The sequence below is a fragment of the Anopheles nili genome, chromosome 3, assembly GCF_943737925.1.
Source record: "Anopheles nili chromosome 3, idAnoNiliSN_F5_01, whole genome shotgun sequence".
In the NCBI taxonomy this organism is placed as follows: Eukaryota; Metazoa; Arthropoda; class Insecta; order Diptera; family Culicidae; genus Anopheles; species Anopheles nili.
In genome coordinates this window covers 14,044,849-14,061,488 of record NC_071292.1, presented here as the reverse complement: position 1 = coordinate 14,061,488, position 16,640 = coordinate 14,044,849, and the positions used below count along the sequence as shown (strand labels likewise).

The 16,640-nt window shown below is 48.5% G+C and overlaps 1 protein-coding gene across 1 annotated transcript; it reads left to right on the top strand.

Moving 5' to 3' along the window:
* Nucleotides 1-399: 399 nt before the first annotated feature.
* LOC128722822 (cingulin-like) lies at nt 400-13,427 on the top strand. Its single transcript, XM_053816504.1, has 18 exons — nt 400-636; nt 994-1,289; nt 1,366-1,555; nt 1,700-1,885; nt 2,412-3,017; nt 5,423-5,683; nt 5,751-5,855; nt 5,953-6,015; nt 6,421-6,495; nt 7,512-7,595; nt 7,684-7,815; nt 10,877-11,143; nt 11,210-11,536; nt 11,598-12,119; nt 12,184-12,315; nt 12,382-12,785; nt 13,006-13,096; nt 13,166-13,427. The coding sequence occupies exons 1-18, from the start codon at nt 400-402 to the stop codon at nt 13,268-13,270; spliced, it is 4,083 nt and encodes a 1,360-aa protein (XP_053672479.1). The 3' UTR covers nt 13,271-13,427.
* Nucleotides 13,428-16,640: the final 3,213 nt, after the last annotated feature.

Below are 16,640 nucleotides of genomic sequence, written 5' to 3'. Positions count from 1 at the left end.
TTAGGTATGCAAAAAAAAAAATTCAAAGCGTAGTTAATAAGCCACCAACAAAACAGCTGCTGACGCAAACGTAAACAAAGCAGGCAGGCGCATCGGATCGCGCTACCATTTCAACATCGCCCTAACAGCAGGCACCCGAGAGTGTAAAAAAATCGTCTTCTGGCAAAACCGAATAACTTGGCAACGAAACCAAAAAAAAAGCCCCCAGAAGGCTCTGCATCGTTTGCAGCGCACTTGGGAAATCGCGCGCAATCGCAAACGGATTGACCGTGCTCGAGTGCTACTAGTGATCCTTTTTGTCGTTTCCCGGTGGTACCTGTGTATTTTGTTGTTGTTGTCGCTGGACAGGTAGTGGTGCCAGTTCCACGCACGGTGGATGCTTGGAATTTTGCAGTCACGATGGAGGTAGCAGCTGGTGTGGAAGCCCAATCTCATCCGGAGGGTGCTCCCGACGGTTTAGCCCCAAGGCACGGCGCAGCCGGAGACCGAAGACCATCGCTGGCGGATGCTGGGGATGGCTGCTGCGAGCCGCAGGATGGCACGTCCCTGAACGCCCGGTTGCTGGAGCAGCTGAACGAGCAGTTCGAGAAGAAGCTCCAGCTGGTCGAAAGCGAGCGGCTGGGCGAACCCTTCAAGGTGAGTGTCTCGAGGAGCCACAGCACAAAACGAGCACCGTACGAAGGGGGAAAGAGGGGGGTTTTTGTCGCGCCGCGAAGGTCACCCTCACGCCTGCTGGATTAGAACCGTCGCTGCAGGGCCCAATCCACCGTAATGTCGTGCATTTCGCCTTCCCGGCTCAAGGTTGTGCTGGATTGACGCTCACTCGGCATCAAACACGTGGCTCTCCTCGGGCTCTGGGAGGGTTATGTTTCACCACTGCATGCTGCCTGTACTGATAGTGCTCTCGTTGGTTCCTTTTTTTCTGTGTGTGCGATCTGCTTGGATGTACGTTTCACCGGTGTTGCGTTTCCATAACGCACGTTCCGTGGCCAGCTGTCCGTCTACACGGAGTGGGTGACCAGCCTGCGGACAGTGAACACCGAGCTAGTGCTATCGCTGCGCGAAATGCAGGACACCTGCATGGAGCGTATGCAGGTGATGCGGGCCGCCTACCTCAAGGATCTGGTACGGTTCGGACCAGACGTCCACCTGAAGCGGCTACCGATCGCCGACGAAACTATCCCGGTCGAGCCCGGGGAGGAGATCGTCTCGCTCGAGTTAAGCAGCAACTATCCCATCGTTCCGAGCACCGACGAGATGCTGGTCCGCGAGCTGGATTCAAAGTCACGGTAAACAGCTAGAGCGGGCACAGGGAAGGATGTTGTGGATCGGAGACATTTCGAGACTAATCCCGTTCGTTTGTAGCACGATTGACGATCTGCACAAGGAGCTGGATGAGCTGCGCCGGGTGGTGACCGATAATGGGTCCATGCTGGATCAGCTGCGCAATATGACCCATGAACGCGAGAAGCAGCTGGATGATAAGCGCAAAGAGATCGGCATACTGCAGCAGCAGATTGGCTCGCTGAACGATCAGCTATTGAAATCGAAATTGGTAATGCTAGGGTTCCGGCTCCGTTTAGGGTTATTCGTTTGGTTTGATTGTGGGAGGGCCTTAACGAGGCCGTTGATTACGAGTTGATACAAAACCGTTTCGGTACTTTTCTCTCGATTCCTTGCCCCGTGGAACCCTCTGCAGTCGACGGCGGCTTCCACCGATAATCGGAGCCTTATATCGGAGATTACCGACCATCATGATAAGATTACGCAGCTGAAGAAGAAGCTGAAAGAGCAGGAAGACAAGCTGCGGCAGGCCAACACCGCCATCCAGTTTCGCGACGAGGTGATCGCACAGCAGCGACAGGAAATTAAGTTGTTAAATGAGGTATCGACAACCTTATCGGTGATTTGCTGTGTTTAGTGCTTTCTAATGGTGGTGGTGGTTATGGATTTAACTAATATGTGACTTTTAGTATTCGGGAAATGCGCGACTAAATTGTGTTGTCTTCGCTTTATACAGTCACTTGAAAATGCTTCCCTCTTTTCGGAACAGTACGACGACGAGACGGACAGTGACGAAAGTTTTCCCAGCTCACTAAGCGGAAGCTTTCGGCATGCACGCACTTCATTCGGTGGAGGAAAAGATAAAACCAATCGTAGACCTACAGCCGATAAGGCTAAGGTAATTTGAAGTGTATTAATGAATGCAACGACGGTTGATCCAGAGCAGCAAAATCCGCAGTCAGTGGAACACACGTACTCAAGCTTATGTATATTTTGTTTAATTTTAGTTTTGTTTTTTTTTTTTAATATATCGCTTGCAACTAATAAAAATGAAGTAGGCTGTGTTGGTACAATATGATTAACGGATTTCATACGTTTTTTTCTTTTTCGGTTACCACGCTGTTTAGAAACCTTGCCTGGAACAGGCTCCAACCGGTCCACCACCTATTGCAATGCACAGTGAATCTTTCCGTTCGTTCCTGCCAAAAGCAAATTCGACGGCAGCGCATGGTACAACGCAAAGTTTCCTGTCGGGAACACCCAAGCTGCTGCTGGATGAACTCGAGACCTTACAGAAAGGTGGCGAAGCGGAATCGCGATGTATTCAGTTGTTGAAACGCGAGCTGGATGAGCTGTACGCCCAGCTGCACGAGTACAAGCTCGGCCGTTTCGAGACAGATAAGGGGCTGCTCCGGCTTCGGGGCGCCTGTGAGGAGTTGCTGCAAGCCACCGGAAAGCAAACGGGATGTGGAGACGGTTGGAGGGAGGACTGTGACGCCAGTAGCGGTGGTTCCCTTCGGTTCGAGGATATTGACGAGCTGATCGAAGCGATGCGAGATCGTGGGGAAGTGTTGTGCCGGAAACTGTTAGCTGATCATAGGCCGGGTTGTGCGATCGAGCAGGACGAAGGCATCGGTAGTGTTAGCACGTCCCGACTGGAACATTCCGAACCGTTCAGCCATAGGGGACAGCAGCAAGCGATGGCCGTTATCGAACAGCAGCTGAAACGTTTGGTAAGTTAAGCAATGCAATCTTAAATCACCTCAAGTGCGCCTCCATCGTCTGTTGACGAGTGAATCACGTGGGTACGGAACTTGTTCAAATTTGAATTCCAATGGAATATATGGCGTCTGCTCTTTCTTGCACGGTGGGTTTTGAGCTGCTGTCTTAGATTAAACAAACAGACCACCTTTTCAACACCCACTGCTGTAAATAGTGCCCCTCATTGGTCCGATTTCCGTTGGTGTTGTAAATCTCTCGTACTGTGCGTGCTCCTGTACTGCTCCACACCTGCCAGGGGCAGAAGATACGCGTCGCTATTTTTGGGGACCACTTGCGGATCCTCAGCGCTGGTAACTGCTGCAATTAAAGGCGACCCGGCCACCCCGGCTGGAAGCGGTTTTAGAGTCGGAATTGTTACACCGCCATTGCGTTGTAACCTAGTTTCCTTTCCTGCGTTTATTTCCTGCCGTGTATGGAGCGGCACCGGGTGGAGGCGCACACCTTTCGCCTGTGTTCGCCCCTCTAGCAGTTGGGAAGCGGATGACAGAATCTATTTTGGAACGATCGTCTTCAACTCCGCAGTCTTGCCATTTTGGATGCATTTTCAAGCATCCCAGCACGGTCGCTCGCCCCCTTCGAATGGCCGGAATGTGCTGGCAAGCGACATTTGCGCCATGGCAGCGTCCGGGAGTATTGAGCCGACGGAAGCAATCACGGAGGGAAAACCAAGGTAGCATGGAGCTATTTTTACCGCCCCGTGTCTCGCCCATACCCCCGCCATTCTTCGTGGGGTCGCATTTGTTGCGAGGCGTTAATTTACAAGCATTATTCGAGCGCTATTTGTATACGCAGCGATTAGTACCATTTAGGGTAAAGGCGCGTGTAGCGATAAACGCGTTTTGAATGTTGCTTTTTACGGTTGATGTGGGCGAATGTAGAAAGGTTACTATCGAACAGGTTACCATTGAGGGCATGTTCGAGCGGTTATGAAGCGCAACTGCTTGTACTAGACGAATGGCTTGTGTGTCCTTAAAGGTTATTATAGAGAAGTGGCTTTATTCCTGGCTATCAGAACCACCCCTGCACGTCTGCTAATGGTGATTCCATTTTTTTCAAACCAATTCAAGTTCAACAATTTATACTTAACTTCGTGGCATGCATTCTTCACAGCCGACGAGGTACAACATGAATCATCGCTCATGGCTTGGCGAGTGTAACGACTTTGAGTCTTTTGCTTGCGCTTTTCGCGCTTCGCATCTTGGGGAATTTCTAGTCAATTAAGTAAACCTCATCGACGTCTGTCTGCGCGAGCCGCAGTGCCGTGAAACTAACCGCTTCTCCTTCGGGACACTCAGCTATTTTAGGAACGCGCAATCTACAACTCCCCCACAGATCTCCAAATTAAGAGAGAAAGAGAGAAAGTTAAGAAGAGAACAGGAATCAGAAAGAACGCACGCTTTGGATGTGGCCAGTCTCGTGTTGGTCGGAATAGAAGAGCTCTTTCGGAGGTTTCGACTTGTTTAAGACCAATTAAATTGACTACGCTCGGCGTGTCCGCGCACGTCCGTGTTGTTTGTAAACGAATGCAAAGGGCTAGCCATCCTCGTGGGATGTCAAACCGGCATCAACACCTACGTCCATCACACGCCAATGTCCCCGCATGGCGATGCAGCTGCAATGGGACGATTCTCGGTTCGATGAATGCACTCCCGTGGTTTGTTGGCAAGCACTTCGTTTTATCTGCCGGTTGGGCCGGTTCACGGGAGGCAGTTGCGCCGAACCGTGCGGGGTTTGCATCCCAAAATAACTTCCTCTTAGCACGCGACTAGAACAGGGAACTAGGATATCGTTCCCGTCGTTCACGAAATGCACTGGGGTGTACAATTTGTGTTTCATGTTTCGTTCATCTTCAAAAAGAAAAGACTCATTTAAATGACGAAGCATTTCAACAAAGTAAAAAGTTCTGTTCAAAAGCAAAATCATCTAACCTCCCAACTGCTCTGCTGTAGAAGATCTTCTCCACGTGGTACTTTTCGATCAACCCACAAAAGAAGAGATCCTCCCTTCTGTCTGGCACGGTTCACGTCGGGGATCCGCTACGGGTTTGCTCTTTCGAAACTCCGCGGTTCAGTTTGTGCGTGGATCTCGTGTCCATCGGTTGGAAACGTGCGTGTGATTTTGGATGCGAGCGCCCATCGTTGGGTTTATGAATACAATTTTTTCCTCACCGGAAACCGCTAGATTGATGAGTTATAGTTTAGTTTGAGTGGCGTGCCCGTTCGTTCCATGCTCAAGTTTTTGCGTTAGATACGTTAGCGTGTGTCGGAATCGAAGTAGCATCTGCAGCATAGCTGTGAAAACATTTTATCATCTAGTAACTAAGCAACTAAGTGCACAAGCCATGACGGTTTTCCAGCTAACGGGAAAGGAACACAGCAACAACAGCGCCAGTGAGTCGCTTAGTTCGCTCTCGCTCGGACTCGACGAGGGTTGCACCTTGCAGGGGTTGATCGATGACCTAAAGAAGGAGATCGAGTCAAAGGATCTAGTGCTGCGCGATCGGCACGACGAGCAGGGTCGATTGCAGCAGGAACTAGCCGTCCGAGATCGAGAGCTCAGTCAGTGTCGGGCGCGCCAGGAATCGATCGACGGCGAACGGACGTCCTTGCAAGAAAAGGTACGTAGAGAGCTGAATGGCGCAGGATGTGCGTGGACTCGTCCATAACTGTCGGTTTTATCGATAGATCACCAGCCTGGAAGAGTGTGTGGACGATCAAGGTCGCACGATCGCAATGCTGAACGTGGAAAAAGTGAAACTCGTGCGGCAAGTGGACGATCTCAAGGAGACGGTATGTGTTGTGCGCGTGCACGTGTTCGTGCTCTAGCTTCGCTCGCTGTATTCTGAATAATTTTGTTTGGTTTTTCTTTCGTTTCACCACCGCCCAGCTGCAACAGTACCGGGACAATCTGCAGCAGACGAGCGAGGAGAAGGTCGCCATCGAAGACGAGGTAAGTGGGGAAAGCAATTTTATAGCAGATGGCTGGGTGGATTTTCCTTTTTTCACGGATGTAAAAACAAACCATCCCAAGTTCAGCGAGGGGCTTTGAAGTAAATTCGTTAGTGTGGGAATTTTCCCCAAGAGCCGATGTGGATTTTGTTGATAAAAAACTTTACGTTGTTCATTTGTAACTATAAATTTTTATTCTACTTTTAAATGGTTTGTAATCTTTATTGTAATTGTTTTAAAGGGTTTGTAATGAAAGAGTAAGACAACAAAAGATTTAATTGTGAAACAATCAGATAAGCTAGGTAGAAAGTATTTGAAAGAAATTTATAAGTCAAGTCTTGGCAGGAATTGGAATGAATTTTTTATGTTTTTTTCACGTATCATTTGATTTTCTTTTCAACATCAGTGCAAAAACCAACTCGTCACCATCTCCAACCTGCGCGTTGCCCTCGAGGAAACGAAGCGCAATGGCAGTTCTTCTGTGAGTTTCTTTTCTGGTCTCCGATACACCCAGCCCCAGCAGCCGCATCGTGGCAGCCACTGGCATGTGAGCGGCAAGGACGATGCCACCCAATGTCCACGTGTCCCAAGCTCACCCTCACCTGCGATCCAACCTCCCGATGACTCAAACGTGGTGGTGACGGGTAACAGTAGCTCCCCCAGCAACACTGTCCCACCGGCAGCAACCGGTGACTATTGGTCCGCGATCGGGCGTGTCCTGTTCAGTGGATTCGAGTCGCAGGGATGAGCGAATGGGCAGGATCGCGGGTGAAGGGTGAACGCCGGGCCGTGTGCATGAGGCTTCAGTTTGCTGCACGACCCAATTTTAACCCATGATGAGCGATGTGCCAGATGAAACTACAAACATTAACGCCAGATATGCCTAGTTAGAGAAGCTTCCTCACCTTACAGGCGACGCTGTGAAGTGTTCCTTTTTTGATCTGCTAGAGGTTACGATGTTGTTTGACTTAGTACGACTAGAAATAGTAGCATTGACCTGACTCGGACACATCTAACAGCTAGTGAATGCATATTTCGTTATTTTGATAGTTATTAAGTTTAAGAGAGAGAGAACGAAGGAAAGAGATTGCGTTTAGCTTTTAACGCATCGTTCAACTATGTGCCTTTTATCGTTGCATTGCCCATTGCTGTCGCGTAATTTATTTGTGCGCTATATTTTGTTTTGTTACTTCATCATCATCTTGGTTTTCGAAACCGCGTTATCTCAGTGTTGACTGTTCGATTGTTTGTTTATATCAATAAATTATTGCTAAACTATCGATGCTCGTGACTAATCTGATTAGGTTTCTGATTGATCAACCCACTTAACTCTCGTTTTCTTGCATGCCTTTCTTTGATATTTCGCGATTACACTTGGCCAGTTTGGTAAGTTGCACCAATGCGATGCGTTTATTCTAACAAACTCTTAGTGAATAATTTTGCACACTTCGGAAAACGATAACTCATCTCATACGGTACCATTTGCATCGACGGTAGGTGGGCGTTCTTCATGAGCTGGTGGAAAACTTGCAACTAGAGGTGATCCTTTTGAGCGAGCAGTTGAACGATGCGTTTAAAGAGGTCTGTAGTTTACTCCCCACCGGTGGGATAATGTCGGGCTACGAAACTTTCCTAATCGCTTTCTTATACGACCCCGGACGCCATCTAGAACCTGGCAAAGGACAATGAGCTGGAGCAGTACCGCGATTCCAATCTGCAGCTCCGATGCCAGATGGCCGAGCTGAGCCGTGAGCTGGGTGATCTCAAGGACATCTCCGATGCGGTAGACTTCCGGCAGGAGGTAAGCATGACAACGCGCACACGTGCGGCAAAAACAATAAACCATTGCAGTAAAGCCCATCCATCAGGCAAGAAAACGTGGCACGGGTGCGAAATTACTGCGCCAACCTGCTCCATGCCGGGGACATTCATCGCACTGGAAAGGTGTGTTCCGCCAGTCGATTGAGAAATCATATTTTACGACCATGCCGTACCGACTTTTCTCCGTACGGGGTTTCCCCTTCGAATGGTGCATTGCAATTCGCCGTGGACGAAGCCGCTGTTGGGCAATAAAAATGCTCGCGATTTGCAGTCGGATGTGAATTTCCATCGATTATTGCGCCTGAACCGGAGCACTCCTGTATTCGTTTGTCGCTAGAGTAACGCTCATCGATGGTTGGACGTGTCCTGTGGCCGGGTGGGAGGTTATTTCGAGTAAGCTTGTTGCTTGTTGCGTCGAACGAAGGACCCCGACACGGGTCGGGAAAGGTATTGGAAAGTTATGAAGCCGCTTTCTCGTCTCACTCCTCTGTCAACTCGGTGACTAAGGACTCGTCGTTAACGGTGCTAAAGAAGCTATCAACACCACTGCTTCGAAACGTCATGACACCGCGTTGCAAGGAAAAGGAGGGATGTTCATGCCTAAGGATAATCAGATTTTAATCGCACACACACGTATATACTCCTTCACGGCCTTGCTCGGTGTTGGGGATATTGTGGCTCGGTGAAAGGAATCCCTCCACCGATCGCCTGTCTTGCTTGCGTGCGCCTTTGCGTGCCACAAGAAAGCCTGCCGCTCTGCTAGATTGTTGTGAAGGAGTTGAAACTTATCGTCCGTAGCGTGGTAAATACTACAGCAGCACTATAAAACCACGGATACCGCTAGGCGTGGTAAGCAGGTGGTAAATGAATTATAATTTCTTCGAAACCCGCTCGACCCGATTTTGGGCCTGCTTGTTTTTTTTCTTCGTCAAAGAAACAATAGCGGCACGCAATCTTCACGCCATCACCGATGTGGGCGATGGAAGCATTGGAATAGATTTGTTAACTTGCAAGCGACGCTTCGTGACGTTCAAATTTGAATTCAAGCGAACACGTGGTCTATCAGGTGCTGTAAGTCACGGTTACTGGGAATGAATTTATCGCAAAAGGATTGTAAGGTTTTTGGTGGCATTTTTCTTCGATTTTGATTGGAAACTTTGCTTCACTACGAGGACACCCGGCTGGTCTTAAAGGGTATGGTCTAACCTTGACCTGCAACAGGGGTATAGTAAAGTGTATGCTAAATTGTGAGATCGTTTGCACGCGTCGAACGGTAGAAGGGTGATTTTACGATCGGTATTTAAATGAGCAACGCTAGAACTTTGAAACGGCTCGCGTAACAATGTGCGAAAGGTTTTCGTTTTCACAAAAGCGATAAACGTTTACCATCGTTGCCTGGTCCTGCAGTGATGGGGAAATGGAAATCGATTCAATTACGAATTAAAGTTTTCACCAGAAAAACATCACACACACACACGGCACATAAAAGTAATGGAAAAACTTTCCCTCGCATGGAGAGACGACTTTTTAATAACTTCTTCGGCCAGAGTTGTGTGAAAGGGACACGGAGAGAAGAAGGACTTTTCGGTTTCTGGTTTTTTTTTAAACAGCCCCGATGGGACGCGCATGCCATGCACTTCATTCATTTGCTGGTGACCCGGACGGCTGGCAACCCAGACCCGGCCTTGTACGCCAAGGATTACGCTGCCCCAGGCGGAGTGCAATGTCCTCGAGTGTAGCGTAGCCGTTGCCGTTACGCGATTGGAATCAAATTTATTGGTACATGCTGTTGCTGTCGTTGTTGTGTGCCGTCGTCGCCGTGCCGTGTGACGTGCCAAAGCCTTACGCTGGAACAGAAAAAAATATCCTGAAATGGAACGGGGGCTAGTGGCGATGGAGAAACGACCCGTTACCGATTGGATTCCAGCACCTACATACACACCGCTGCGGAATGCAGCCATTGAGCCTGCCGAGGATACGCCACAAAACATCAACAACCAGGTGTGCCGACGGATGACGACGCCAGGATACGCGGCGAGGACAAAACCACGAGGACGACGGACTCGAGCCGAGTGAATTGGGAGCATTAGTTCGAGTTGGGCCTTCATCGAAAGCGGACTCTACGTTGGGGACGGTGATGAGACGCTCGTGCTCTCTTTCGACGTCGGATCTGGGCCTGCATAATCCGGAACATGCCGTAATTTAAATTAGTTATTGTTCCTCGTTACCTCGCTCGACCCGTGGACAGTTGGTACAGGTGAATATCGTTGCGAAAAATGCCTTACCCAGCAGTGTTTTGCCCTCGGTGCACACCCGAGGCCATTGCGTTCCATTTCGCCGTCCGCCTATCCGAAGGAAATTCTCGCTGGTCCCGGTGGTATGCGGGTGGTTAAAATAGATATAGTCGGCAGATTACGATCGGCATGTTTCCCGTGTTCCCTGCTGCCTGGTGAAGGCGGAAGTAGCGTGGGCGTTTTTTTAGATTCGTTTAAGTTAAATATGGTTCCCTACCCATCGCCTGCCGGTGGTGGATGATGAACGGTATCCGTGGCCTTAACAAGGGCGCGCCTCCACCGGGGTGTGGAAAACGGGGCGAATGGAATTGTCATGTTTGCGGAACCTCGGGTGTCTCAGCTGTAACCTCGTGATCCTTGTTGCTGCAACTAATAGTGGGTGGCGGTGTATCCGTGGTTTGATGTTGCTATATTGCGGTGCTGGAGCGTGGCCGGAAATTAGGACCGATACGGTTCCTCGGGAGGGGTTTTCATTATTCAGGTCATTTACGCTTCGATTCTGTTGTAATGTTGTGCGAGTGAGTGTGCCATTGGCGTCAGTCGTTGAAATTGAGTGTGCGGATATTGGGGCGGGTGGTTTTCGTTTAGTTACTTCATCGTTTCCCGATTATGCATCGATTTAATTGTGGTATTATCGTGAAAATGGGCGCTGGTTGGATCTTACACAAGATCATTGGGAGACGACATCGGAAAAGAGGATTACGAGTGTTAATATGTTTACAAATTGTAAAATTACTCGCCTTTCAGTTAACGGATCAAAAGGATCGACTATTCGTTCTGCTTAAAAATGACGCCAGGCAGCTGCAGGATCAGATGAACGGGATCCGCAGTGAGATCGCGTCACGACAGCAGGATCTGGGACATTTGAACTACTTCCGGGAAAAGTGCGCCGAGATGGAGCGATTGCACGAGCTGGAAATGAGTCAACAACGAAGCAAGCATTCCAGCGAGCTGAAGCAGTTGCGAAGGGAGATCGAGTCTCTGAGCAACCAGCTGGCTTGTTCTGCGGACACGGTAAGTAACTGCGACTCTTTTCAATTTTATTGCGTCTTATTCGCACCCATATGTGCCACATTGTAGAGCAAACAGCACGAGGAAACGGTGGAATCGTTGGCGACACTGCAAACCACGATCCTGAAGCTGGATGAACACAACCGAGTGTTACAGAAGGCCATCCTGTCGTACCAGGAGAGCATCGTGCAGCTGGAGCAGCAGTTGGGCGGATCCCAGCATCAGTTGGAAACGGTTCGGCAGGAGCTGGACGAGTTGCGGGCGCGCTGCGAAGAACAGGAAGGCAAAATCAGCACTCTAAGGGCGGATAAGGACCGCATTTCGGGTGAGCTTCTGATGCAGCGGAAGATGTGCAAGTGTGGTTTCAACGCCAACGGAAGTGGATCTCGTGAACGAGTAAGATTGCGTGAATTTGACATCACTTAAAGGATGCTGGGCTCATTCCCTTCTGTTGCAGGCAAAGACGCCCTTGTCCCACTCGCTTCAGAAGCAGTTGGCTCAGAAATCGCTGGAGCTGAAGCGTGCCCAGGATGAACTGGAGCAACGTAATGACGAGTGGAAAGCGCGCGAAGCAGAGTACGTCAGTCACCGGGTTCGGACGACGGAGCAGACGACCGAGCTAATCGAACAGGTGAGCGAATTGAAAGGCCGCCTCGGTAACGTGGAGCAGTCAGTGCACATGAAGGACGAGCTGATCGAGCGGTTGCAGCAAAACCTGCGCGATGTGAACCGGAAGCTCGCCGGTAAGCAGGATCAGCTGTCGGATGTTGAATCGAAGAGTGTGCACTTGTCGGACGCTCTCGAACGGGCACGCCAAGAGGCGTTGGGGTGCGAGAAACGCTGTACGGAAGAGCTGAGCAACATGCGGCGTAGCTCGATGGATCAGAGGAACCAGCTGCAGCAGTATGAGCGTCAAATCAATCGTTTGCGGGTGGAGTTGGACGGATTGCGCGAGAAGTGTGACCAAATTTCCAATGAGGTTAGTGAAGAGGTAGATTTGATCGACACAGAGCGGTAATTCACGTTTTTGTGCGTAATTTAAGCGGGATGTGTTACGTGCTGAATGCCAAGGACAGCGTGAGCGACTAGCCACGCACGAGGGAAAGGAAAGTGCTCTCTGTGAGGTGGTGAAATCGAATCAGGACGAGCTGACCATTAAAGCTTCCCGCGTGTTGGTGAGCATTGTTTTAATGGAGTAAAAGAGCTGTGAATTTTACCGGGTTTTTTTTCACCTTACCAAGGAACTGGAAGAAGGGTATCGTAAGCTATCGAACGCTCATCAGCAGCTGAAGAGTTCCCACGAGGACCTCAGCAAACAGTTCCGGCTGGGGCAGCAGGAGCTCGACCGACTGCGGGAGAGTTCGAGAAAGCTGCTAGAGTTCAAACAGCAAACGCTTTCCACCAAAGAACTTACGCGCAAAACCATTGCAGAGTGGAAGGAACGTGAAGCTCAGTACATGCAAGAGATTGGAAGGATGAAGAAGCGCACTGAGCTGCTAGAGCAGGATCGTTCGAAGCTGGTTAGCAAACTGAACGCGTACCATCGGGATAACATGATCCTTACTCGTCACATGCAACAGTCGCAATATCAACCGGTCCAGCAGATTCCTTCCCGACAACCTTCGCCACACAACGACAATCGGAGGTGAACGATAGTTTTTTTGTGATATATATTTTTTGTAACTTATTTTGATAACGTACCGTCGATGTTGACGCAGGTCTCTTTTGCAATCTTCTGGAATAAATGAAAAGACTAACCCGTGGGTGCCATGCAATTAACATTTTGTCGCATGATGAACTTATTTTTGTTTGTGGTATTGTGGTAATTATTGTATTTAAAGATACACACTTTGTCTTTCTTATAGAAGCTATAACCTCACGCCATTGCATCAAACATTTTATCCACCGGAAGCATTCAAATTGGTTCGATCAAGTAGCGATCCCAACTGCAACGAGGTCCGTCGTCTTTGCATAGGTAAGCTAGCTGGATTTTCTCGTCTAATCGAAGTGTCTGTTCTTTCTTAGCCGGACGAACTACTTCAAAAAGTGGAGTACACGTGTAGCCAATTGCAGCAGATCCGACGGTTTTGGCATCAAGGTCTGAAAGAAGCGCTCCCAAATGATCCATAAACGAGGCTGGGGTTTAAATATCTGCGGGCTAGAAATATATGCTTCTCACGTGGTCTTGGCACGGGTATAAGAATTTACACCATTTGTTGTTCCAATGCTTAGAATTACCTGATACTGTAGGTAATCGACGAACGGGGAGCTAATAAGTGTAGTGTGAAGTGAGAATTTTGTATGTTGTGCGATTTTTGTACGAAAGTAAAAAAACCACGTTAACAGTGGTATCGTTTGAAACAGGTGTAGAAATTTATTCACTCTTATATTTTAATGAATTTTAACAGGTAAATTGGTAAGTATCTTCAAAAAGTAACACAATATGTACCATCTTTCCTATGTTCATTAGGTTTTCAGGGTTTGATACACAATTTTTTTGAAATTGCTTGAATATCGAAACTGCTCGACATGGTTTATTTCTTGGATTCTAAAGTCGACTGTGCTCGAATCGGATTTCATACCTCCTATGGCTATTCGGCTGTGTATACACTCAACACTTTAATTTCCAGTGTGGAAGGAAATTAAAAGTACAAAATTTAAACTTTTTACTATAAGCTTTATTCAAAACTAAGATTCTTTTGTTGGTGAATCTTTAAGTGTTTTGTATGTATAAGTCTCGTTTATGCGTGTGATATTAGAACTGTCAATTTATTTGGCGTGACGCCAGAGTTCGCGCGTCTATTGAGTTAGATTATTGTATTGCGTTGAGGAAGTAAATACTAACATTTAACATAGAGTAAGAAATGTTTAAAAATACACAGCGCAGATTGTAATTATGTCCAAATTTAAGTAAATCATGAAGAAATTGAATCGTGAGTGATATTCAGGCCATACTTTATCATTACATTAGCCCATGCAAGTATTTATTAGAATTTTCATCTGCGTTTGATGACCGCTTTTTTCCCACAGTGCACTGCTAGAGATATGACACTAGAAAGCGATCAACTGACAGGCCAGGGCGCGAATTTTTTCATAGTTTCCCAAACCCTCGACGACGTCGGACGCGCAACCGGTTTTGCTCGTGCTCGTTCGGTCGTAAGTTCGCCTCGTGTGTTTATTTCTTCCCCTGTCGGAAAATCGATCGACTCGCTGCATTTGCGCACGGGGAAATGAAAACAACAACCCATCCAGTTGTTCTCCAGTGCTTCGTAGCGTAAGGAATTGGTGTGCGGTGTGCAGGTGATTGTTTTTCCCCTAGTTGTCGAAGGACTGTGCTTTGACGATCTGGCGAGCGTGCGCGAGAAAGCCGCAATGTTTAGGATGTTTCGTTTACTTCCGTAAGGCGAGAACGGCTTCAAGTAGTGTGGTGCAAGCTGTTCGATTCATTCTTACCATTTGTGGTTAAAGGATGCGTTTGACGGATCATTGTTGTGAGCGGAAAAATATACAATGTATTGTAGCGTGTGCTCGCATCATGAGCAACTAACGGTACATCACAATGCGTATAATAGCTTTAATAATCCTACAAAACATCGTGTTCGGTGTAGTGACGATCATATGGAAACACAGTGCAAATCCTAAACTCGCTGGTCAAACTCAAAGAAGCAGCGAAAACCCTACAGCTCAAGTCACAATCCTTATCACCGGCGTTTTCCACCCTTTCCCAATGGCTTACTATCGATAAATGTGACCGGTGTTTTATATGTGATTTTCCTGTCGATATTGTTCAAGGTCGACGTTGTTGTTGTGGCACAGCTGATTACTGCGCCGAAGTGATGCATACTGGAAATAACACAAAAAAAGCAAAAGAATGAGGCATTCCCCATCATGTGCACATTCCGTTCATTCTCGATGCAGCTAGTAGAAAGAAAAAATGCAATGAAACGAAATGCTTAGTAGCAAAACGCTCACTTTCTGCGGCTGCAGCACGTGTGCAATCAATATCGAGCGAGCGAGCGAGTTTGAGCGGGTGTGTGTATGTGTGTGCGTAGATGGCGCCGGGTCGTAAAGCCTTTCTCCGGTTCCTTGCGTGCGACCGTGGGAAAATCAGCCGCCCAGTGGCCGAGAGCAGCGACCCCGAATCATCGCGTCGGTGGTACAGTGCGGTGACATTTTGTTTCTGTAGAAAAACAAGGGGCGAATAACGCGAAGAAACTACGCGCAAGGATTCACGTTCGTGTTTCAGTGGCCGTTGCAGAATTCAACGCACTCGTGTCCTTTTCTGTTTCCAGTTATGCGTGGTTTTTTGTCTGCATTGAGCCAAAAATATCTACCCTACCAGCGAGCGTCTCTCTGCCTTTTTTCATTGGGTCATTTTGGTCGATGTGTGAGTGTAATTTATGTTTCTATCGTTCTCGTAGATTTTGTTGCAGCATCCACTAGGTCGTTCCACGGAACAGTGCCGTGGTGCCGCGTACCACAGAAACACCGTCGCTCATCATCGTGAGCCTAACGCTGAGTGAATTAGTGGCTAGTGATTTTTTTTTGTGCCCAGTTATCATTGCTTTTCGGTGCCATTGTGTGCTAGCCGCATCAACACCGGAGATAGCGCCAGTGTACGACAGTGAAGCGAGTGCGTCGACGGTAACGCACGGGTGTTTGCTAAATGATAGCCCAAACGATGAGTCGTTCTGAGGGGGCATTCTCCGTGTGAGTGATTGTGTGGCGCTTAGTGTGACAGGCAGCCAACCCAAGATAGCGAGGATCGCAAAGGCGCGCGCTGTCAAAGTGAAGTGACAAGTGCGCGAGATCGTAGTGTGCGGTGGCAAAACTAATCGTAGTAGCCTCCGATTAGCGGTGTTGCATATTCCCAATATCCTTCTGAAACGTTCCGCGGTTGAGTCTGTGACCTTCAGGTGTGAACAGCGCTGGCTTCTGTTTGGAGAAAGTAAAAGCAATAACAAAAGCAAGTGTCCTTTCGATCATTCTGATCTTCTTATAACAGCCATAACAGGCCGGTCTGGTATCGTATGCATGCGTGTTGTTTTGTTGTGTGTTTTGTGACGTGTGGCGTTTATCATATGCGTGTGTAGCGGTGTGTGGCAAGTGGCATTCCCAGGTAGAATACATGCCGTTTCGGATGTCGGTAGATAAAGTTTAAGGGAAAACAGCAACGATGCTTCCGGTATCCAATGTATCGCACCTTCGCGGTGCTCGCGTCACGGACTCGCAAGTGCCACCGGGCCGGGAAATGATTGCACCCGGGAACCGGAATGACCGCAACGGTGGACACTTCGATTTCCCCCGCAAATGAGCGCCCGATCGTTGACAAGTTACCTAAAACCGGCCCAACCGAACCGTGTGTAGCGCCTTCAAGCGAAAAAGAAACTACTTTGTGAGCAGAGCGTCGGTTTAGGCAGCACAGTTTGATGGTGTTCGATAACGGTCCGTTTCGTCCCTAGACTTGTCCAGTAGCGATCGTACGGAGGACGGAGCGAGG